General features: G+C 51.0%; 1 protein-coding gene across 4 annotated transcripts in view; it reads left to right on the top strand.

Moving 5' to 3' along the window:
• The window catches only part of svep1 (sushi, von Willebrand factor type A, EGF and pentraxin domain containing 1), an 88528-nt gene that overhangs the window by 44515 nt on the left and 27464 nt on the right, over positions 1 to 16549 (top strand). For all 4 annotated transcript variants that reach the window (XM_030339000.1, XM_030338999.1, XM_030338997.1 and 1 more), the window contains 19 exons: positions 558 to 752; positions 3318 to 3436; positions 3726 to 3855; positions 5988 to 6098; positions 8091 to 8222; positions 8764 to 8955; positions 9191 to 9312; positions 9398 to 9500; positions 9956 to 10159; positions 10675 to 10908; positions 11379 to 11540; positions 11881 to 12042; positions 12708 to 12869; positions 13710 to 13801; positions 14574 to 14670; positions 14753 to 14866; positions 15454 to 15567; positions 15924 to 16125; position 16549. The exon at position 16549 is cut by the window's right edge and continues 157 nt beyond it. In XM_030339000.1, the coding sequence (XP_030194860.1) occupies positions 558 to 752; positions 3318 to 3436; positions 3726 to 3855; positions 5988 to 6098; positions 8091 to 8222; positions 8764 to 8955; positions 9191 to 9312; positions 9398 to 9500; positions 9956 to 10159; positions 10675 to 10908; positions 11379 to 11540; positions 11881 to 12042; positions 12708 to 12869; positions 13710 to 13801; positions 14574 to 14670; positions 14753 to 14866; positions 15454 to 15567; positions 15924 to 16125; position 16549 (2648 nt within the window). The remainder of the gene's footprint in view (positions 1 to 557; positions 753 to 3317; positions 3437 to 3725; positions 3856 to 5987; positions 6099 to 8090; positions 8223 to 8763; positions 8956 to 9190; positions 9313 to 9397; positions 9501 to 9955; positions 10160 to 10674; positions 10909 to 11378; positions 11541 to 11880; positions 12043 to 12707; positions 12870 to 13709; positions 13802 to 14573; positions 14671 to 14752; positions 14867 to 15453; positions 15568 to 15923; positions 16126 to 16548) is intronic.

Here is a 16549-nt window from a genome sequence, read left to right as displayed (position 1 = left end):
GTGAACAGGTCTGACCTCATGCTCTTCTGATGGATGGAGGATGGGGACATTTGACGATAGTGAGGGAGGTAGAGAGTGGTTTTGAGAGGAGCATGACGCCATGTGTTTGAGGAAAGTCCTACTTTAAAAGGGGAAGCGGCTTCTTGTTTTAGAAGCGTTCGGCGACCGCGCCTTTCTTTCGGCTGTTTCGTTTTATTTGATTCTCGTTGCCACGCAGTCTGATTCGTGTCCACTTCAAGCAGTTTTATAACACGCACAATGGCATAAAGACATTGCTGAGGTTCACCCAAATGCTCTTGCTTTAGATAAGGGCCCCTTTCTCCAACTCTCGGCACTTATAAGGACAAACATGCTGAGCTTGTATAGGGTCAAGCTAAGTTGATGCTATAGTAATGTTAAAACTCTACCAGACTTTTTGGCATATTCATTTATCAACCTAAAGAGATAAGTTATATAAGTTCCAGATTTATTTAGATAAATAGTGTAAATTAGTGTATAAATTAGTGTATAAATGACTACTGAATAAAACTCACCTCGTCTAGTCTTCTTCCCTCCAGAAGTGCGTTGTCCGATGATGGTGGTCCCGAGGAACGTCGTGCTGTCGCCCCCTGCCTGTGGGAAGAGGTCAATGGCCCAGGGCGCCATCTGCGTAGCCACCTGTCGCCAAGGTTACCGCATCCAGGGCGGGAGGCGGGCGGTGTGTCTGAGCACCGGTGACTGGAGCGCTAATGTCCAAAGCGTCACCTGCGCAGGTATGTGTGTCCGTGTGTATAGATGTGTGTATAGATGTGTGTGTGTGTGTGTGTGTGTGTGTGTGTGTGTGTGTGTGTGTGTGTTTTTAAAGCTTTGACCCCCGATCACTGAACGACTCGCACTAGTCCGAACCATTTGGCCTCCTTAAGATTGGTTTCAGTGGTCAACTGTATCCCCTGTCACAGTCAGTAGAACGAACGCTCCTTTTGAGGACATTTTAACAAGGACCATAATCCCTTCCTCCTCTGTGTTGGATTCTCAGCACCTGAAATGTTCCCCGGAAAGCGCATGTGTGCACGCCATGCGCCGCAGGTTTCCCTGTGTCTGTGAGTAGCCAGACAAATAAAACAGAACAATAAAAGCCAGGAGAGCTGGAAGTGGAAAAAGCATGGGGTTGGAGAGACAGAGCAGAGACAGAGAGATACAGTGAGATGACTCTGAGACAGAGAAATTTTGGACGTGGACATTTCTTTCCATGCCCCTCCCTACCTCCCTCTCCTTCCCCCCCCGCTCGGGGACTGTGGGAAAGGGGCTAACTTGATTCTTGTGTCGGCGGTCTCTTTCTTTGGGTTTGTCTAACTCAAACCATGTCTGAACATCGCGGGGTCTGTGCACAGACCCAGAGGGAAGGGTGGTGGTGGACGATGGGGGTGGGGCTGGCACTTCGGAACAGGTGGCCAGCAAACTTGGTCTCTCTCGCCGCTCTCTCTCCGCCTTCATCTCCTCTTCGTCTTCCTCTTCCTCTGCCGGGGGCAATGAGGAAATGGTGGCTAATGAGCCGGCGAATGGTTCTATGGAGACAGGAGGTGTCATAAAAATGAAAAAAAGTGGGGAATTGAAGAGAGAGAAGAGGGGAGGCAGAGACGGAGAGACTAGGGGGAGGACAAATGAAAAAGTAGCATGAGTCATCCGTTTGGTGTTCCACTTTTACAATGTTTATTATTTTTTTTATGGACAATCTGGCTGCTTCGTGTCTGCGATTATAAAGGGAGAAAGTGGAACATATAGAGAGTGAGCTAACAGAGAGAAACCCAAGAGAGGGATAGAGAGAGCAAGAGAGAGAGTTTACTGAGTGTGAGAAATAACAGGCCGTGACCTAGAGTTACGAGTTACGTTAAGAAGAGCCAGATAATCCAGACAAATATGATGAGCACAGTAGGAAATCGACAAAACAAGCATGCGTGAACCGAAGGAAACTCTTCAACAATCAAAATAAGAAGATGGCGCAGTCCCTCTCCATGTTCCAATGGTGATGACCCACTCAGACAGCTATTCCCCCCCCCCCCCCCCCCCCCCCCCCCCCCCCCCCCCCACCCACCAACCAACCTACTCCCCTGCTCAGAAAAAAAAAAGACAGATGCCTGTTGATGTGCATAAGAGAGGCACTGTCTCTCAGGAGGGTCCGATCCAGGTCCAGATGGTATCACTGGGTCTCCTTATGCAACACACACACACACACACACACACACACACACACACACACGCACATGCACACACTTGTCGTCTTTAAACTGGATTTAAACAGATTAAATGTTTGAAAGATGTTGGATGATATATACTATTTACTTGTTCAGTGTACAACACTCATTTATGTGTACTACATTCATCAAGGAGCATAGATATGAGAGAGAGATCTATCCTTATGTGTAAGCTGTATAATGTTTGTTTTTTAAACCTTCCAATCAATCTATCTATCACTCAATCCGTCAATCAAACAGACAATCACACAACGAATCAATCAAACAATCTATCCATCAAAAAACAAATAAATCAATCAATCGTTCAAAAATATATACATCAAACAACCAATCAATCAATCAAACATTGCATGTATAAAACAAATATGAAAACCATAAACAACTATCTACCGACTGGAGATAAAAATGTAAATATTTTACTGCGACTATTTACTGAACTGCAAAGGTCCTTCGAGAATAAAACGCGAGTCCAGACAATTTATTCTCTCTTAATCGTTTTATTCTGGTCTGCTCTAGTCACCGTTGTCTAAGATTGATAGCGCTATAAATGCATCAGTATAAAAACGGAAATAGTGCAGGTTTCATACATGGGGAGCAGACAGCTGCTCTCTGTATCCACCGATAGCTGACATCACTCAGACCTGTTATGTGAGCCGGTTATTGACCCAAGAGGAATCCCCAGCGCTGCCTGAGACAGCGAGTGTTTGGGGTCAGGGTTTTCCATCTCCAGCCGTCCAGATAACTCCTGTGACCTTTGATCTCTCACCGATGAGCCCCACTCAATGTGCGGTAATGTCCACAGAGAGAGCGAGCAAGAGAGAGAGAGAGAGAGGGAGGGAGAGGTTATGACTTCTTGTAGCTTGGTGCGGAGTGGACTTAAGTGCACTTTCTCCAAATTCATAATGACCCGTAATGAGTGTCTAATGCAGGATGTAATTAGGTAGGTCAGAGGTCAGATGACAGCACAGCTCACCATTTAAGGAGAAAACAGAGTGCTGGCTGCGGCCAGTGAGTGAATTGAGATTGATATGCAGTGCTTATGATTGTGTGATTATTATTGATATTTCTATTATGGGATGCACCCAGACTCCCAGCCCCCGAAGTTGCAGTGTCCGGAGAACGTGGAGGCGGCCACGGACGAGCGGCGCATCACGGCTAGCGTCAGCTGGAACGCTCCCAACGCCACGGACAACTCGGGGCTAGAGGTCAGAGGTCGTCAGGATGAGATTGGGGGGGGGGGGGGCTGATGGATAAAGAGATGGATGAAAGGATAAATAAATGGATGCATGGATAAAAAAAAAATGGATGTATAGATAGATGTATGGATGGATTGAGGGGTGGGGGATTTCATAAATTGAGCAAAGCCATGTCACACTATCCCCAGAAATATTCTCTCTCTCTCTCTCTAACTCTCTCTCTCTCTCTCTCTCTCTCTCTCTCTCTCTCTCTCTCTCTCTCTCTCTCTCTCTCTCTCTCTCTCTCTCTCTCTCCCAGGTGATGGTGCAGGTGAAGCCCATCTACACCCCTCCGCAGTTCTTCCCCGTCGGCACGGAGACCATCACCTACATCGCCACCGACCGCGCCGGCAACCAGGCCAACTGTTCCTTCACCGTCACCGTCGTCGGTACGCACTACACACACACTCAAACACACATGCACACACACGTGCTCCCACAAACACACACACGCACGCACACTCACAAAAAAACTCACTCACCCACGGTGGGTGAATGAGTGAGTGAGTGAGCCCACCCACAAACACCCACACACACGCGCACCTCCTTTTAGTTTACCAGGATGTCGGTAATTTGAAATGGATGAACAGGATAGAGAGACCGAGAGAAAGAAAGAGACGGTGGAAATGTCCAGAACATCGCCTGGCTTATCTTTTCCTCCAGCTCCTTATTCCAATAAGAAGGTAGATTAGATTTATATCGCCAGCTGCCTGCTGTGTTGTGCTTAGCAGTGAGATCAGCATCATTGGGTTCCTCGGGCATAACTAGATATTCCCTACCCCAAATATTGCAAACTTCATGTGTGTGCACACACACACACACACACACACACACACACACACACACACACACACACACACACACACACACACACACACACACACACACACACACACACACACACACACACACACACACACGTGCGCGCACGCATGCCCCTACTCACACAAACACGGCACAGTGAGAGTGGGGCTTTGGGCCTTTTGTTTTCATTCTGTTCTGCCAGGAAGGCATGTTGAATTGATTTAGCAGGGTCAAACCCGGGGAGAATTGGATTTAAAATGAAAATTGGGTACATTATGTAGTGTCACAGTCTATCACGGCTCCCCGAAACAAAAATTAAGCAAACACAAGAAGGAATTTGAATTTAAATTCCAAAATCAACAATTATTCCGCACCAAAGTGTGCGCCACCACACACACTCACCGCCACACACACAAACATAGACCCCTCTGTGTTGTTTCACCTGGTGATGCTAATGGCCCCGTCCTCTGCGCTCCGCTGAGACCGTCGACTACTGTCTGGTACTGTTACTGGTCTTCCTCTCGCTGGGGTAGTGTTTGGGGCCAAGATAGCTAAACGTCTGGTCATACTACAGCACCTCGCCCATCGGGGGCCCTCACACGGGGAGCCAGGGGCACTCGGCAAACAGATGCACGCACAGTGGACTCTCCTTCTCTCAGTGGATCCAGGTGTGTCGGATACGAGAGGCCTTCCGGCGCAGGGGAGAGAGAGATGGTGAAGAAACAGAGAGAGAATAGCCTTAGAGAGAGAGAGAAGAGAGAGCAAGAGAGAGAGAGACATAGGCTAGCAATATAGAGAAGCGAAAACGAGTGCAAGAGAGAGAGACGTAGCCTTAGAGAGAGAGAGAGAGAAGAGAGAGGGAGAGAGAGAGACATAACCACAGAGAGAGAGAGAGAAGAGAGAGGGAGAGAGAGAGGGAGAGAGAGAGACATAACCACAGAGAGAAGAGAGAGAACTCGACGCTTAAGTTGTTCCGACAACATTCGTGCAGTCGGGGTGCAGCTGTAGCACAGGGCTTTTCCGTACTAGCTCAGATAATCGCCCAGACCCCCACCAACGCTACGGCATCGCAACCGTCTACTCGGCCATTACCCTCGCAGGATGCACGGGCCAATAACGCAAGTCGACTGCGGTCGATCGGGCGGTGGGCAGACGCTAGACAGCCACTCGCGTTTCCACCAAAAAGCGACTCAGGGTTTTGGCTAATGCGTCCGATAACGCGTGCCATGCGGAGGGGAGGGTGGAGGAAGGAGCGCACGGTTTGGGGGTGGGTGGGGGTAGCAGCGATGAACAGTTCCACATGCTGCTGCCACGCTCGGAACGGCCCCGGGGCTTTTATCGGTAGCATGTGTTCACGCGGTGCCCCTCTGACACGCCATCGACGGGCCCGATCGTGCAACCCCCCCCCCCCCCCCCCGAAACTCCAAGTTCAAATCTGGGCATGATTGCGCAACCGCTGTCTTTTCCCAATTCTTCTTCTCTTTCCTTCCGGAGTCCTCTTCAACGAGGTGCAGCAGGAGGTCGAGAGGCGGCATGCTTTGGGGGTTTATGTCGGCCGCGTGCACAGTTCTTAGACTCGCTGACGATGAACATTATGCCTCGCAATTCGGCCTGTATGGTCTCGATTGATCATGTCTGGCAGTCACGCCCAGGCTGACGCTTTCTCTCCCTCTCTGCCCCCTCCCCCCCCGCCCCCGCCCCCTCTCTGGTTCCCTAGATACGGAGCCCCCGGTGATTGACAGGTGCAGGTCCCCGCCCATGGTCCAGGCCACAGACTCAGAGGCGGCGGTGGTGAGGTGGGAGGTGCCGCAGTTTTCCGACAACTCAGGTATGTCTGCCCCCTCCACCTCTCTGTGTTTCCAGACATCAGATCTTCCTCTCCTCTCTTCTCCTGTCCTCGCCTGGTCTCTCTTCTCCTCTAGTCTCCTCTCCCACCTGTACTCTCTTATCCTCTCCTCTCCTCTCCTCTAGTCTCCTCTCCTCCCCTCTCCTCTCCTCTCTCCTTTCCTTTTCTCTCTTTTCATCTCCTTTACTCTTGCCTTCCCATGCCGCCTTCTTTTCCTTCCTCTTCCTCAGTTCTTCCTCTTCCTCTGCTCTTCTTGGCTTTAGCTTTATGTGAAAATCTTCTGTTTAAATTGTACTATATTTGATACTTTATTTGTTGTGAGTGTTATTCTGACGGATGTTGGCAATCTTTTGACCAAACTTTCCTTGGGTTTGCATTGAATCGAATATATTACAAAAACACTTAAAAGCTGTGTTTTCCCGAAATGATTATGGGAAACGAAAATAATACCATTGATTTAATTCGCTGTGACTTGAGACCATTACTGAAACTAAACTAAAGCTGTAAAGTGAAGTACAAAAAAACACATAACATGTATTTTACCATTTACAAGCACACTTCAGAAACAGTCACAGGGTGTAGTTATGGTGTTGGAGACCAGCCAGTGCATACACACACACACACACACACACACACATACCGTTATATTGACAACTATTGCAATTACCGAAACATACATTTTTTTCTCACCTGACTTTATGCAGTAGTTGCACCGGAGTTTACAAATATTACACACAAGCACACACATGCACACACACACACACACACACACACGCACACACACACACACACACACACACACACACACACACACACACACACACACACACACACACACACACACACACACACACACACACACACACAGTGGGTGTAATAACAGAGTCTTGCGGGCGGTCTCCGGGGCCACAACACGTCAGCTGCGTGCAACGTCCACGTCAGTGTTTTGTTTTTCCAGGCCTACACCCTGATGCCCCAGGCTATTTATAGCACACGTACAAACACACACACACACACACACACACACACACACACACACACACACACACACACACACACACACACACACACACACACACACACACACACACACACTCACGCAGACAGTAGGCTCCAGCGGGGCCAGACGTGTGTCAGCACTGTTGGAAAGGCCCCATGCTCCTGGATGTGTTTATAATGGTGGAGGGAAGAGGAGAACGAGGGCAGGGACTGCACTGAGATGAAAGGTCGCACGCCCTTTTTTCTTTCTCTTCCTCGTCACACGAGGAACCAGCCGGTTGCTTTCTGTTTTTATTTTGCTCTTTCCTCCACTGTGTGCCATTAATTTTTTTATGTTCCTAACTCTCGTTTATTGTCTGCCTTACGTTATGTGTCACTTTCGCTCACTGCTCTCATAAAGGGCTATTATGCAAAATTCTAGGGTCCGTGCCAAACAGGAACACACAGACACACACACACACAAAGACACACACACTTACACACACATTCTCTATTGTCTGGGATGTTTAGACGCATCGTTTCCATTCTCCGTCAGCTGATCCCACTGAAACAACAGTGATACATCATCACCGCCATGATTAAAGAGAGACGACTCCTTTTGCCTGTCATCTGCCATTTAGCCAACAACACTGCCCCCAGCAGGACAGTTGAAGAAATGCATTCACCTAATCTCTAAGCAGACCTATAAGTGGCTGCAGTGGTTACCGTGCTGACAAACTTTACCTGACTGTTTTTGTCTGATTCTTTGTATGCTCTGATTCCGTGTCTGACTTTTGTAGTTAGCCAACTTTTTTTATATCCATGTATTGTAATCTGTCTACTCTGGGCTAAGTTTTCAGTTATTTTTTATATAAGATGACCTATTCCGTTTGAATAGGAAGTAGTGTGCTCCAACATATTTCTGTGCTTACCATGGCTCGCAAACCAATCCATGAGCTGTCCCCCCCCCCCCCCCCCCCCCCCCCCTTCCTCCAGGTGGTCGCATAGTGGTGACGGGCAGCCACACCCCCGGGTCACTATTCCCCGTGGGGGAAACCCTGGTGCGCTACACGGCCACCGACGCGGCGGGTAATAACCGCACATGTGACCTCACCATCACCGTCCAAGGTACCGCCGGCCCCTCAAGACTAGCGCCTTAAAGGTGACATGTTATACCACCAGGTGTGAGTGGGATTAGCCGTTACAAGCTGTTTTGAAAATCTGCCTCTTCTGACATCACAAGTGGGCGTCTCCACCTAGATCTGTGCTGGATGGATCAGTCTACCACCAACGTCGCTCGTCTATCCGTCACACATCTAGGTGGACACGCCCACTTGTGATGTCAGAAGAGGCCGATTTGTCTAAATGGCTTGTTACGGCTAATCACACTCACACCTGGTTGTAGAATACATAGATATATATAGAACACTAGAGTATTAGCGTTTTTGCAGATAACCGCCAGAAAGCTTGCCTGTGGTAAGATGGCCGCCTTTGAAGACGTTCCAGACGCCGCCGTAAGACATCTAGTGTTCTATGTATATCTATGGTATAATATGTCACCTTTAACCTGCTAGCTAGCTCGTTTACTCCCATGGTCCCTGCTCATTCATCATTTAAATCAAACTAAAACAACCCATCTTTCCCTGGGCGTGTTTCCTGTGGTGCACAGGGACGGACTGCAGCCAGCCCTACGTCCCCGTCAACGGGGAGTTTGTGTGCGTGGAGGAGGAGGAGGCCGTGAACTGCGTGCTGCGCTGCAAGGAGGGCTACAACTTCGCCCAGGACGCGGTCCACAGCTACTCGTGCGCCTACGACGGCGTGTGGCTGCCGGCCACGTCCTCGGACCGCCCCGACTGCTCCCGTGAGTGTGTCTGCTTTCAAACCAAACGTTTCCCACCTGTTCAGCTGGTTTCGGCCCTTTTGTATTTTTTATCTGCCATTTCTACAATCAGTTTATAATGGTTCAATGTTCAATGTTTGACATTGATATTTATGAAATGTATTGAACATAGCTTTCTCCAGGAAACAAGGAGGCTTTGTGCACTTACTTCCCCACTGATAATACTGTAACCCTGCGCTGTTGTTTCCTCCCCCAGTGAACCGCGTGGCAAACAACGGCCTGAAGCCCTTTGAGATGCTGTTCAAGGCCTCGCGCTGCGACGACCTGGACGTGCTCAAGACCTTCACTGGGGAGTTCAACATCAAGCTCAAAGTCCTGGTGAGCACGCACGCACGGACACATAAGCACGCACACACACAGCCACACATCCACATACTCCGTGTTGATGTGTGATGTCCCACAGCTCCCCAACCTGTGTGAGAGCGAGGACGTTTGTAAGCTGGAGGTGAACTCCCAGGGACAGTGTCTGGAGTACAACTACGACTACGACAACGGATTCGCCATAGGTAGCGCTGTCCGTCTCGATGCACATGCTCTGTCTCATTGGCTGTCTGTACCTTTGTTTACGGGTCCGTCCGTCTGTATGTACGCCGATTGTCTGCACAAGGGCTTATCCTCTGTCTGTCTGTCTTCGTGTGCATACGCCACTCTGTATTCACCTCACATGATCCCCAACCCCATGCTAACCTTTTTCTCCTTCCCCTACTTTCCCCCTTCCGTCTCCTCTCTCCGTCTCTCCCCCATGGTGTCTCCCTCCCCCTTACCTCCCCCCTCCTGACCCCTGGTGTCTCCCTCCTCTGTCCCTCTCCTCTCCCTATCCTTCTCTCCCCCTTCTGCCCTCTCTCTCCCTCTCCCTCCTCTCGCCTCCCTTCGGTGTGTCTTTCCCTCCTCCCTCCCTCCCTCCCTCCCTCCCCCCATCCGGCGTCTCCCCCTCTCCTCCCGTCCATCCTGGCTCTCTCAGGGCCGGCGGGGGGGTGGGGCACCGGCACGGCCCCCCAGGGCTCCCCGGACTACACCTACTTTGACTCGGGCTACGCCTTGGACAGCCGTCCCCCCCGGTCCCAGGAGAGGAGGGCCCCCGCCCGCCTCCGCACCAAGAGACAGGGCCGGCGGATCCGCAGGCCCACCCGGGACCAGAAGATCCAGATCTTCTTCAACATCACCGGTGAGGGGCCGGGGGGATTCTACCAGGGCTCATGCCTCGGCCGACCTCTGAGCTATCGACTGGCCCTCTCCCATTCCCTGAGAGAAGGGGATCTTTCCACTTTCCACCCCTTCCCTCACAATAAAAAGAAAGTTGTTTTTAGTTTACTTATTGATTACTTACTACACAGGCCTAATCGAACCAACAAGCCAAACCATACAATAACAATTTCTCGGCTGTTCCTCGTAACAAGTGCAAAGGGATAACCACTGCCGTTAGGCCGGCCTTCATGGTGTTCAGGGGTACATGGATTTAATATTTTTTTAATTTATTGGTGGTTTTAGATTCCCAAACAGCGCCTCCCAGTGCCCTGGAGGTAAAATAGCGAGCAGGTAATAGAAGACTATCTTCTAAAAGATAGTTATTTGGTCAACTGCACACAGGTCTCCCCGGGGATACCCTGCCTGCCTACCTGACACAACAGATAGCCTACGAGAGATAACCAACCGTTCCCCCCCACCATTCTCTCCCCACAGCGAGCATCCCCCTGCCCCAGTCGAGGAACGACTCGGTGGAGGCGGCCAACCAGAGGAGGCTCATGCGCACCCTGGAGCAGCTGACCAATCGGCTGCGGCGCACGCTGGCCCGCCAGCCGCTGTCCAGCTTCAACCTGGAGAGGGAGTTGATCGTGGTCGACCCCAAGTCCCTGGTCAGCCGGAGGGCCACGCTGTTCTGCCGGCCCGGCTCGGTGCTCAAGGGCCGCATGTGTGGTGAGCAGATTAGGCTGATTCTTTCATTCAATATCCCGCCTCATTCACCCCCAGTGTGTAGCAGCCACCCTCATAACCCCTCACTGGCTCTTTAATGATACCTGTGATGTGATCACAGGTATCAGGGCCGTGGTTTAACAACTCAACCCTGATATCTAAATATACAGTAGAAGATAGCGCTACAATATACAATGATCAAGTGAAGGGAACTTTTTCCTGTTTCGAGGCTACACAAATCTAAACTGTGTGTGTGTGTGTGTGTGTGTGTGTGTGTGTGTGTGTGTGTGTGTGTGTGTGTGTGTGTGTGTGTGTGTGTGTGTGTGTGTGTGTGTGTGTGTGTGTGTGTGTGCGCGTGTGTGCATGTGTGTGACTGTGTGTATATATCTGTCGGTGTGTGTGTTTTTGTGTCTGTGTCGGTGTGTGTGTTTTTGTGTGCGTGTGCCTGTGCATGTGCCTGTGTGTGAGTGTAGTCCAGTGCCCGGTGGGGACCTACTTCTCCCTGGAGTACCATGAGTGTGAGAGCTGCTGGCTGGGCTCCTTCCAGGACCAGGAGGGCCAGCTGGAGTGCAAGACCTGTCCAGAGGGCACGTCCACCGCCTACCTGCACTCCCGCAGCGCCACCGAGTGCAAGGGTGGGGTCTACACACACTCACACACGCACGCACACCTAAACACACACACACACACACACACACACACACACACACACACACACACACACACACACACACACACACACACACACACACACACACACACACACACACACACACACACATCCTTTGGTCCTTCTATCCATCAGTCCCCAATGCTACGATTTCCATGTCCCTCTTACTTGTTGATACTTATGAGGATGTTTGTGTGTGTGTGTGTGTGTGTGTGTGTGTGTGTGTGTGTGTGTGTGTGTGTGTGTGTGTGTGTGTGTGTGTGTGTGCGTGTGTCCGTGCGTGCGTGCGTGTGTGTGCGCTGCAGGCCAGTGTAAGCCCGGCAGCCGCTCCATGAACGGGCTGGAGACGTGTGAGTCCTGCCCTCTGGGGCACTACCAGCCCGGCTTCGGCTCCAGGGAGTGCCTGGTGTGCCCCGACAGCACCTCCACCGTGACGCGGGGGGCCGTGGACCAGGCAGAGTGCGGGGGTGAGGCTGGTCCCCCGGTGATTTGCACGCTGAACGTGGAGTTGATGTGCCGGTGTGATGTCTGTTTGTTTGCGGGTGCTTTTGGAGATGTTAAAACAGCGGTCGAACATTTTTTGTTTCTCCTCCTCTCCACGTTCCTCTCTCTCTCCCCATCCCTCCTCTCTTCTCTTCTCCTCTCTCCGTTCCCCCTAACCTCCCCTCCGGTTTTATCCTCTCTCATCCTCCACACTCTTCACCTCTCCCCCAATCTTTTTCTCTCCTACTTTCCCCCTCCCTTCCGCTCCCTCCATCTCCTTCTTCCTCCCCTCTCTCTGTGCCTCTTTCCTCCTCCTCTCTTCTCCCCATCCCTGCTCCTTGTCCCCTCCTGCTCCCTCCCCCTTCCTCCCCTCTCTCTCCCCCTCCCCCTCTCTTCCTCCTCTCTTCTCCCCATCCCTCTTCCTTGTCTCCCCTTCCTCTCGTCCTCCTCCTCCTCCTCCTTCTTCCTCCTCCTCCTCCTCCTCCTCCTCCTCCTCGCCTCTGATCCTCCTCCTCCTCCTCCTCCTCCTCCTCCTCCTTCCTCCTCCTTCCTCCTCCTTCCTCCTCCTCTCTGCTCCTCCTCCCCCTCCTCCTCCTCCTCCTCCTTCCTCCTCCTCCTCCTCCTCCTCCTCCTCCTCCTCCTCCTCCAGTCCCCTGTCTGGCAGGCCGCTTCTCCCGTACGGGCCTGGTGCCGTGCTACCCCTGTCCCAGGGACTACTACCAGCCCGACCACGGCCGCTCCTACTGCCTCTCCTGCCCCTTCTACGGCACCACCACGGTTACCGGGGCGACCGCCATACAGCACTGCTCCAGTGAGTGCCAAGCCGTCAGCGCTGCGCTGCTGCGGGGGATTTTTCGAGAACATGTTGGCTTAACTCCTCTTGGGAGCACTGCGGGACCAGTGGCTTTAGAGTCCCCCAGCCCCCCCACTCTGTTATTAGTGTTGGAGGTTCCCCATTCCTGACTGGGTCTGTAGATGGTAATGAGTCTGGTGGTAATGTATAAAACATGTGGGGGAACTCTGGGAAAAACTCGAGGTAACCCGTTCTCTTGTTGTTTGTGTGGCGCTACCAGGCCTCTTGTGACGCCAAGATTCAGTTGCACAGTTTTTTTGCACTCGGATTGAACTACGGTAAATTAAATTAGAGAACCAGTAAGAAGTTAATAACATCAACCTCCAAAGACTCCTCATCAAAATCCCCCCCCCCCCTTCCCAGCTGAAAGCCTTTCTCAGACATAGCTCCGCTTATTTCCAAATTCTGCGGTTATGGCGGACTGGGACGACCGGGGGTTTCTGATTGTTATGACGGCTCAGACCAATTGGAAAATGGATTACTGCACTGGGTTAGAGGGGTGGGGGGGGGGGGGTGAATATGAAATCTAATAAGAATCCAATTGTGCTACTGGGGTTTCTGGAAAAAGAAAACGGGCCTCATGACGAACGGCGTGGGAAACGCACGGCGGCAGCGGTGTGGGGGGGGGAAAGGGAACACGAACCTGGAAAAGCCGACGCGGCTTTTCAGCACGAACTCGTGCGACCCGAGTCGCCAGTGGAAACGTATCCCCCCCTCTTCCCATTTTCTTTTTCCCTTCCCTTCGTCTAACGTCTCCCCCCCCCCCCCCCCCCCCCCCCCCCCCCGCGCCCGCCGTAGGTTTCAGCTCCAGCTTCCTGCCCAAGGAGGAGAGCGTGACGTCAGCACCGGAACCCGTGCCCAGCAACCAGGACTACCAGGCCAGCAGCCAGGTCGGCACGCCCCGCCCCTCTGTCTGGACCTCTGTCTGTCCACGCCTGTCTGTCTGTCCGTCTGTCTGCACCAACCTGTCTGTATGTCTGTCTGTCCACGCCTGTCTGTCCGTTTGTCTGATTCAACCTGTCTGTATGTCTGTCTGGACCTCTGTCTGTACCCACCTGTCTGTCCGTCTGTCTGATTCAACCTGTCTGTATGTCTGTCGGGAGCTATGTCTGTACACGCCTGTCTGTCCGTCTGTCTGTATCAACCTGTCTGTATGTCTGTCTGGACCTCTGTCTGTGCCCACCTGTCTGTCCGTCTGTCTGATTCAACCTGTCTGTATGTCTGTCGGGAGCTATGTCCGGGGCTATGTCTGTCTGTCTGTCTGGGGCTATGTCTGTCTGTCTGTCTGTGCACGCCTGTCCTCCCCTCTGTCTGTACACGCCTGTCTGTCCGTCTGTCTGCATGAACCTGTCTGTATGTCTGTCTGGAGCCATGTCTGTCTGTCTTCCTACATAGGCCTGTCTGTTGGTCTGTCTGTCTCTCTGTATACGTCTGTTTGTGTATCTGTCTGTATGTATGTCAAAACCACACTGTCTTCAATGAAAAACTTTATATGACAAGTCAATGAAGGTTTAAGGGCCAAAACAGCGTTAACTTTGCAGCACATATACTGCAATGCAATATATATATAAATATATTTTCATATCAACTAGTGTTTGGAGCGAACGGTATCTTTTTTACCTGGATGTTTGTAGCTGCGATCTGATTGGATGTCCCCCTCAGGTGTTCCACGAGTGCTTCCTGAACCCCTGTCAGAACAAAGGGACGTGTGAGGAGGTGGGGGCCGGCTACGTCTGCACCTGTATGCCGGGCTTCACAGGTACACTGCGACCCCCAACCCTCCCCATCCTCTGTAGTCTAGTTGTAAGTGCCGGTTATTTACGTCCTTTGTCTCCCCCTAGGGGCCAAATGTGAGAGTGACATTGATGAATGCGACTCGGCCCCGTGTCAGAACGGGGGCCTGTGCAAAGACGGGATGGGGGACTTCCTGTGTGAGTGCAAGCTTGGATTCGTAGGTATGTGTGCATTATTCATTTTCATATCTTCATAAAATCATTCATATTAATAGAATCATCCAAGACTTCTCTTGTCTTCGCTCTTTGGAAGTGGCACTACGGGAGTACTGAATAGACAAAAAAACTGAAGGCTGATCTTATCTTTGATGTTGGTTGGTTGGATTATGAATAATAATATCACGATGATAAAAAGGTAATAAAAAAGAAAGGTAGTGTTCATTGTTGAAATGCTACGTTTTTGCAGTGAAACTCAACTGAATATATTACATCAAGAAGCCACAAGATTTAATAAACAATATTATACTGACATTATTCAGGCCAAGGTCATTTTCTATCCTTTTCAGTCAGTCAGTCCATAGTTGCATACTGCACACACAGAGCTGTGTTGGGTTGCGGGGGCCTATATTGAAACACCTTATCCTCAGCCCTCCCCGCCAGCTAACGTGATGTGTGTGTGTGTGTGTGTGTGTGTGTGTGTGTGTGTGTGTGTGTGTGTGTGTGTGTGTGTGTGTGTGTGTGTGTGTGTGTGTGTGTGTGTGTGTGTGTGTGTGTGTGTGTGTGTGTGCGTGCGCGCGCGCTGTCGACAGGCTCGCTGTGCGAGGCGGAGGTCAACGAGTGCGTCTCCTCGCCCTGTCTGAACGAGGGCGTGTGCGTGGACCGGGTCAACGGGTTCAGCTGCAGCTGTGACGGAGGCTACACAGGTCAGGGTACAGGCAGGGCTCACCTGGAGTGTGGGTCCAGTCACCTCATTAGGATTACAATGAACACCTGAGCTACCTTGAGATATATATGCACTGTGTTGGTTCCCTCATTCAATCCGTCTTCCAAGGCACGAAACCCCATAAGAATATGTAAAGACGATCTATGATTGTTAATTATCTATAATAGCAGTTTAAGGTTAGATATAGATATTGTTTTATTTATTTATTCATGGTCTTTTTGACCCAACGCAGGCCTAAATCCGAAGGTGAAAGTACAGAGTGTGTTCAACCTCCGCTCCATGTTAAGTCTCAGCTGCCCCCCCCCCCCCCCCCGCCCGCCCCCCCCCCCCCCCCAGGCCCTCGCTGTGAGCTGGAGGTGGACGAGTGTTTGTCGGCGCCGTGTCTGAACGGCGGGGTCTGCGAGGACCTGGCCGCCGCCTTCTCCTGCACGTGCCCCATGGGCTACTCCGGGGAGCGCTGCGAGGTGGACGTGGACGAGTGCCACAGCGCCCCCTGCCTGAACGGAGGCTCGTGTCACGACGCCGTCAATGACTTCAGGTTACAATGATATGATATGTTTGTTTATTTTATACACTGGTGGGTGGGGCGGAGTGGGTATAAAAACGTTGGAGGAAATGTAGTTGGGTGACAGGTTTTTAATTCTGTTTTGTTCTCAAATTACCGTCTATTTTACGATTAAAACTGTGATAGGCCTACTCTAATTAGTTTGATAAACATATCACCATTTTTTATTAAATTTTGAATTCTATTTATAAATGGCATCCAATAAGCGTCAGGGTAAGGGTTAGTAACAAATAAGGAAACGGTTATTTTTTGTGAGGTTTTGAAGATTGAAAGTAGTGTTTGATCCAATAACATTACATTACAGCTAGAAACCAATGATGCAGTGCTTCTGGTCCTTTTGGTGCAACTGAAGACCTCTTCCTGTTTGCTCCTCATATCTAACCTACCGGGGCGCAGG

Source organism: Gadus morhua, chromosome 17 (assembly GCF_902167405.1).
Source record: "Gadus morhua chromosome 17, gadMor3.0, whole genome shotgun sequence".
Lineage (NCBI taxonomy): Eukaryota > Metazoa > Chordata > Actinopteri > Gadiformes > Gadidae > Gadus > Gadus morhua.
This window is presented reverse-complemented; position numbering and strand designations above follow the sequence as displayed.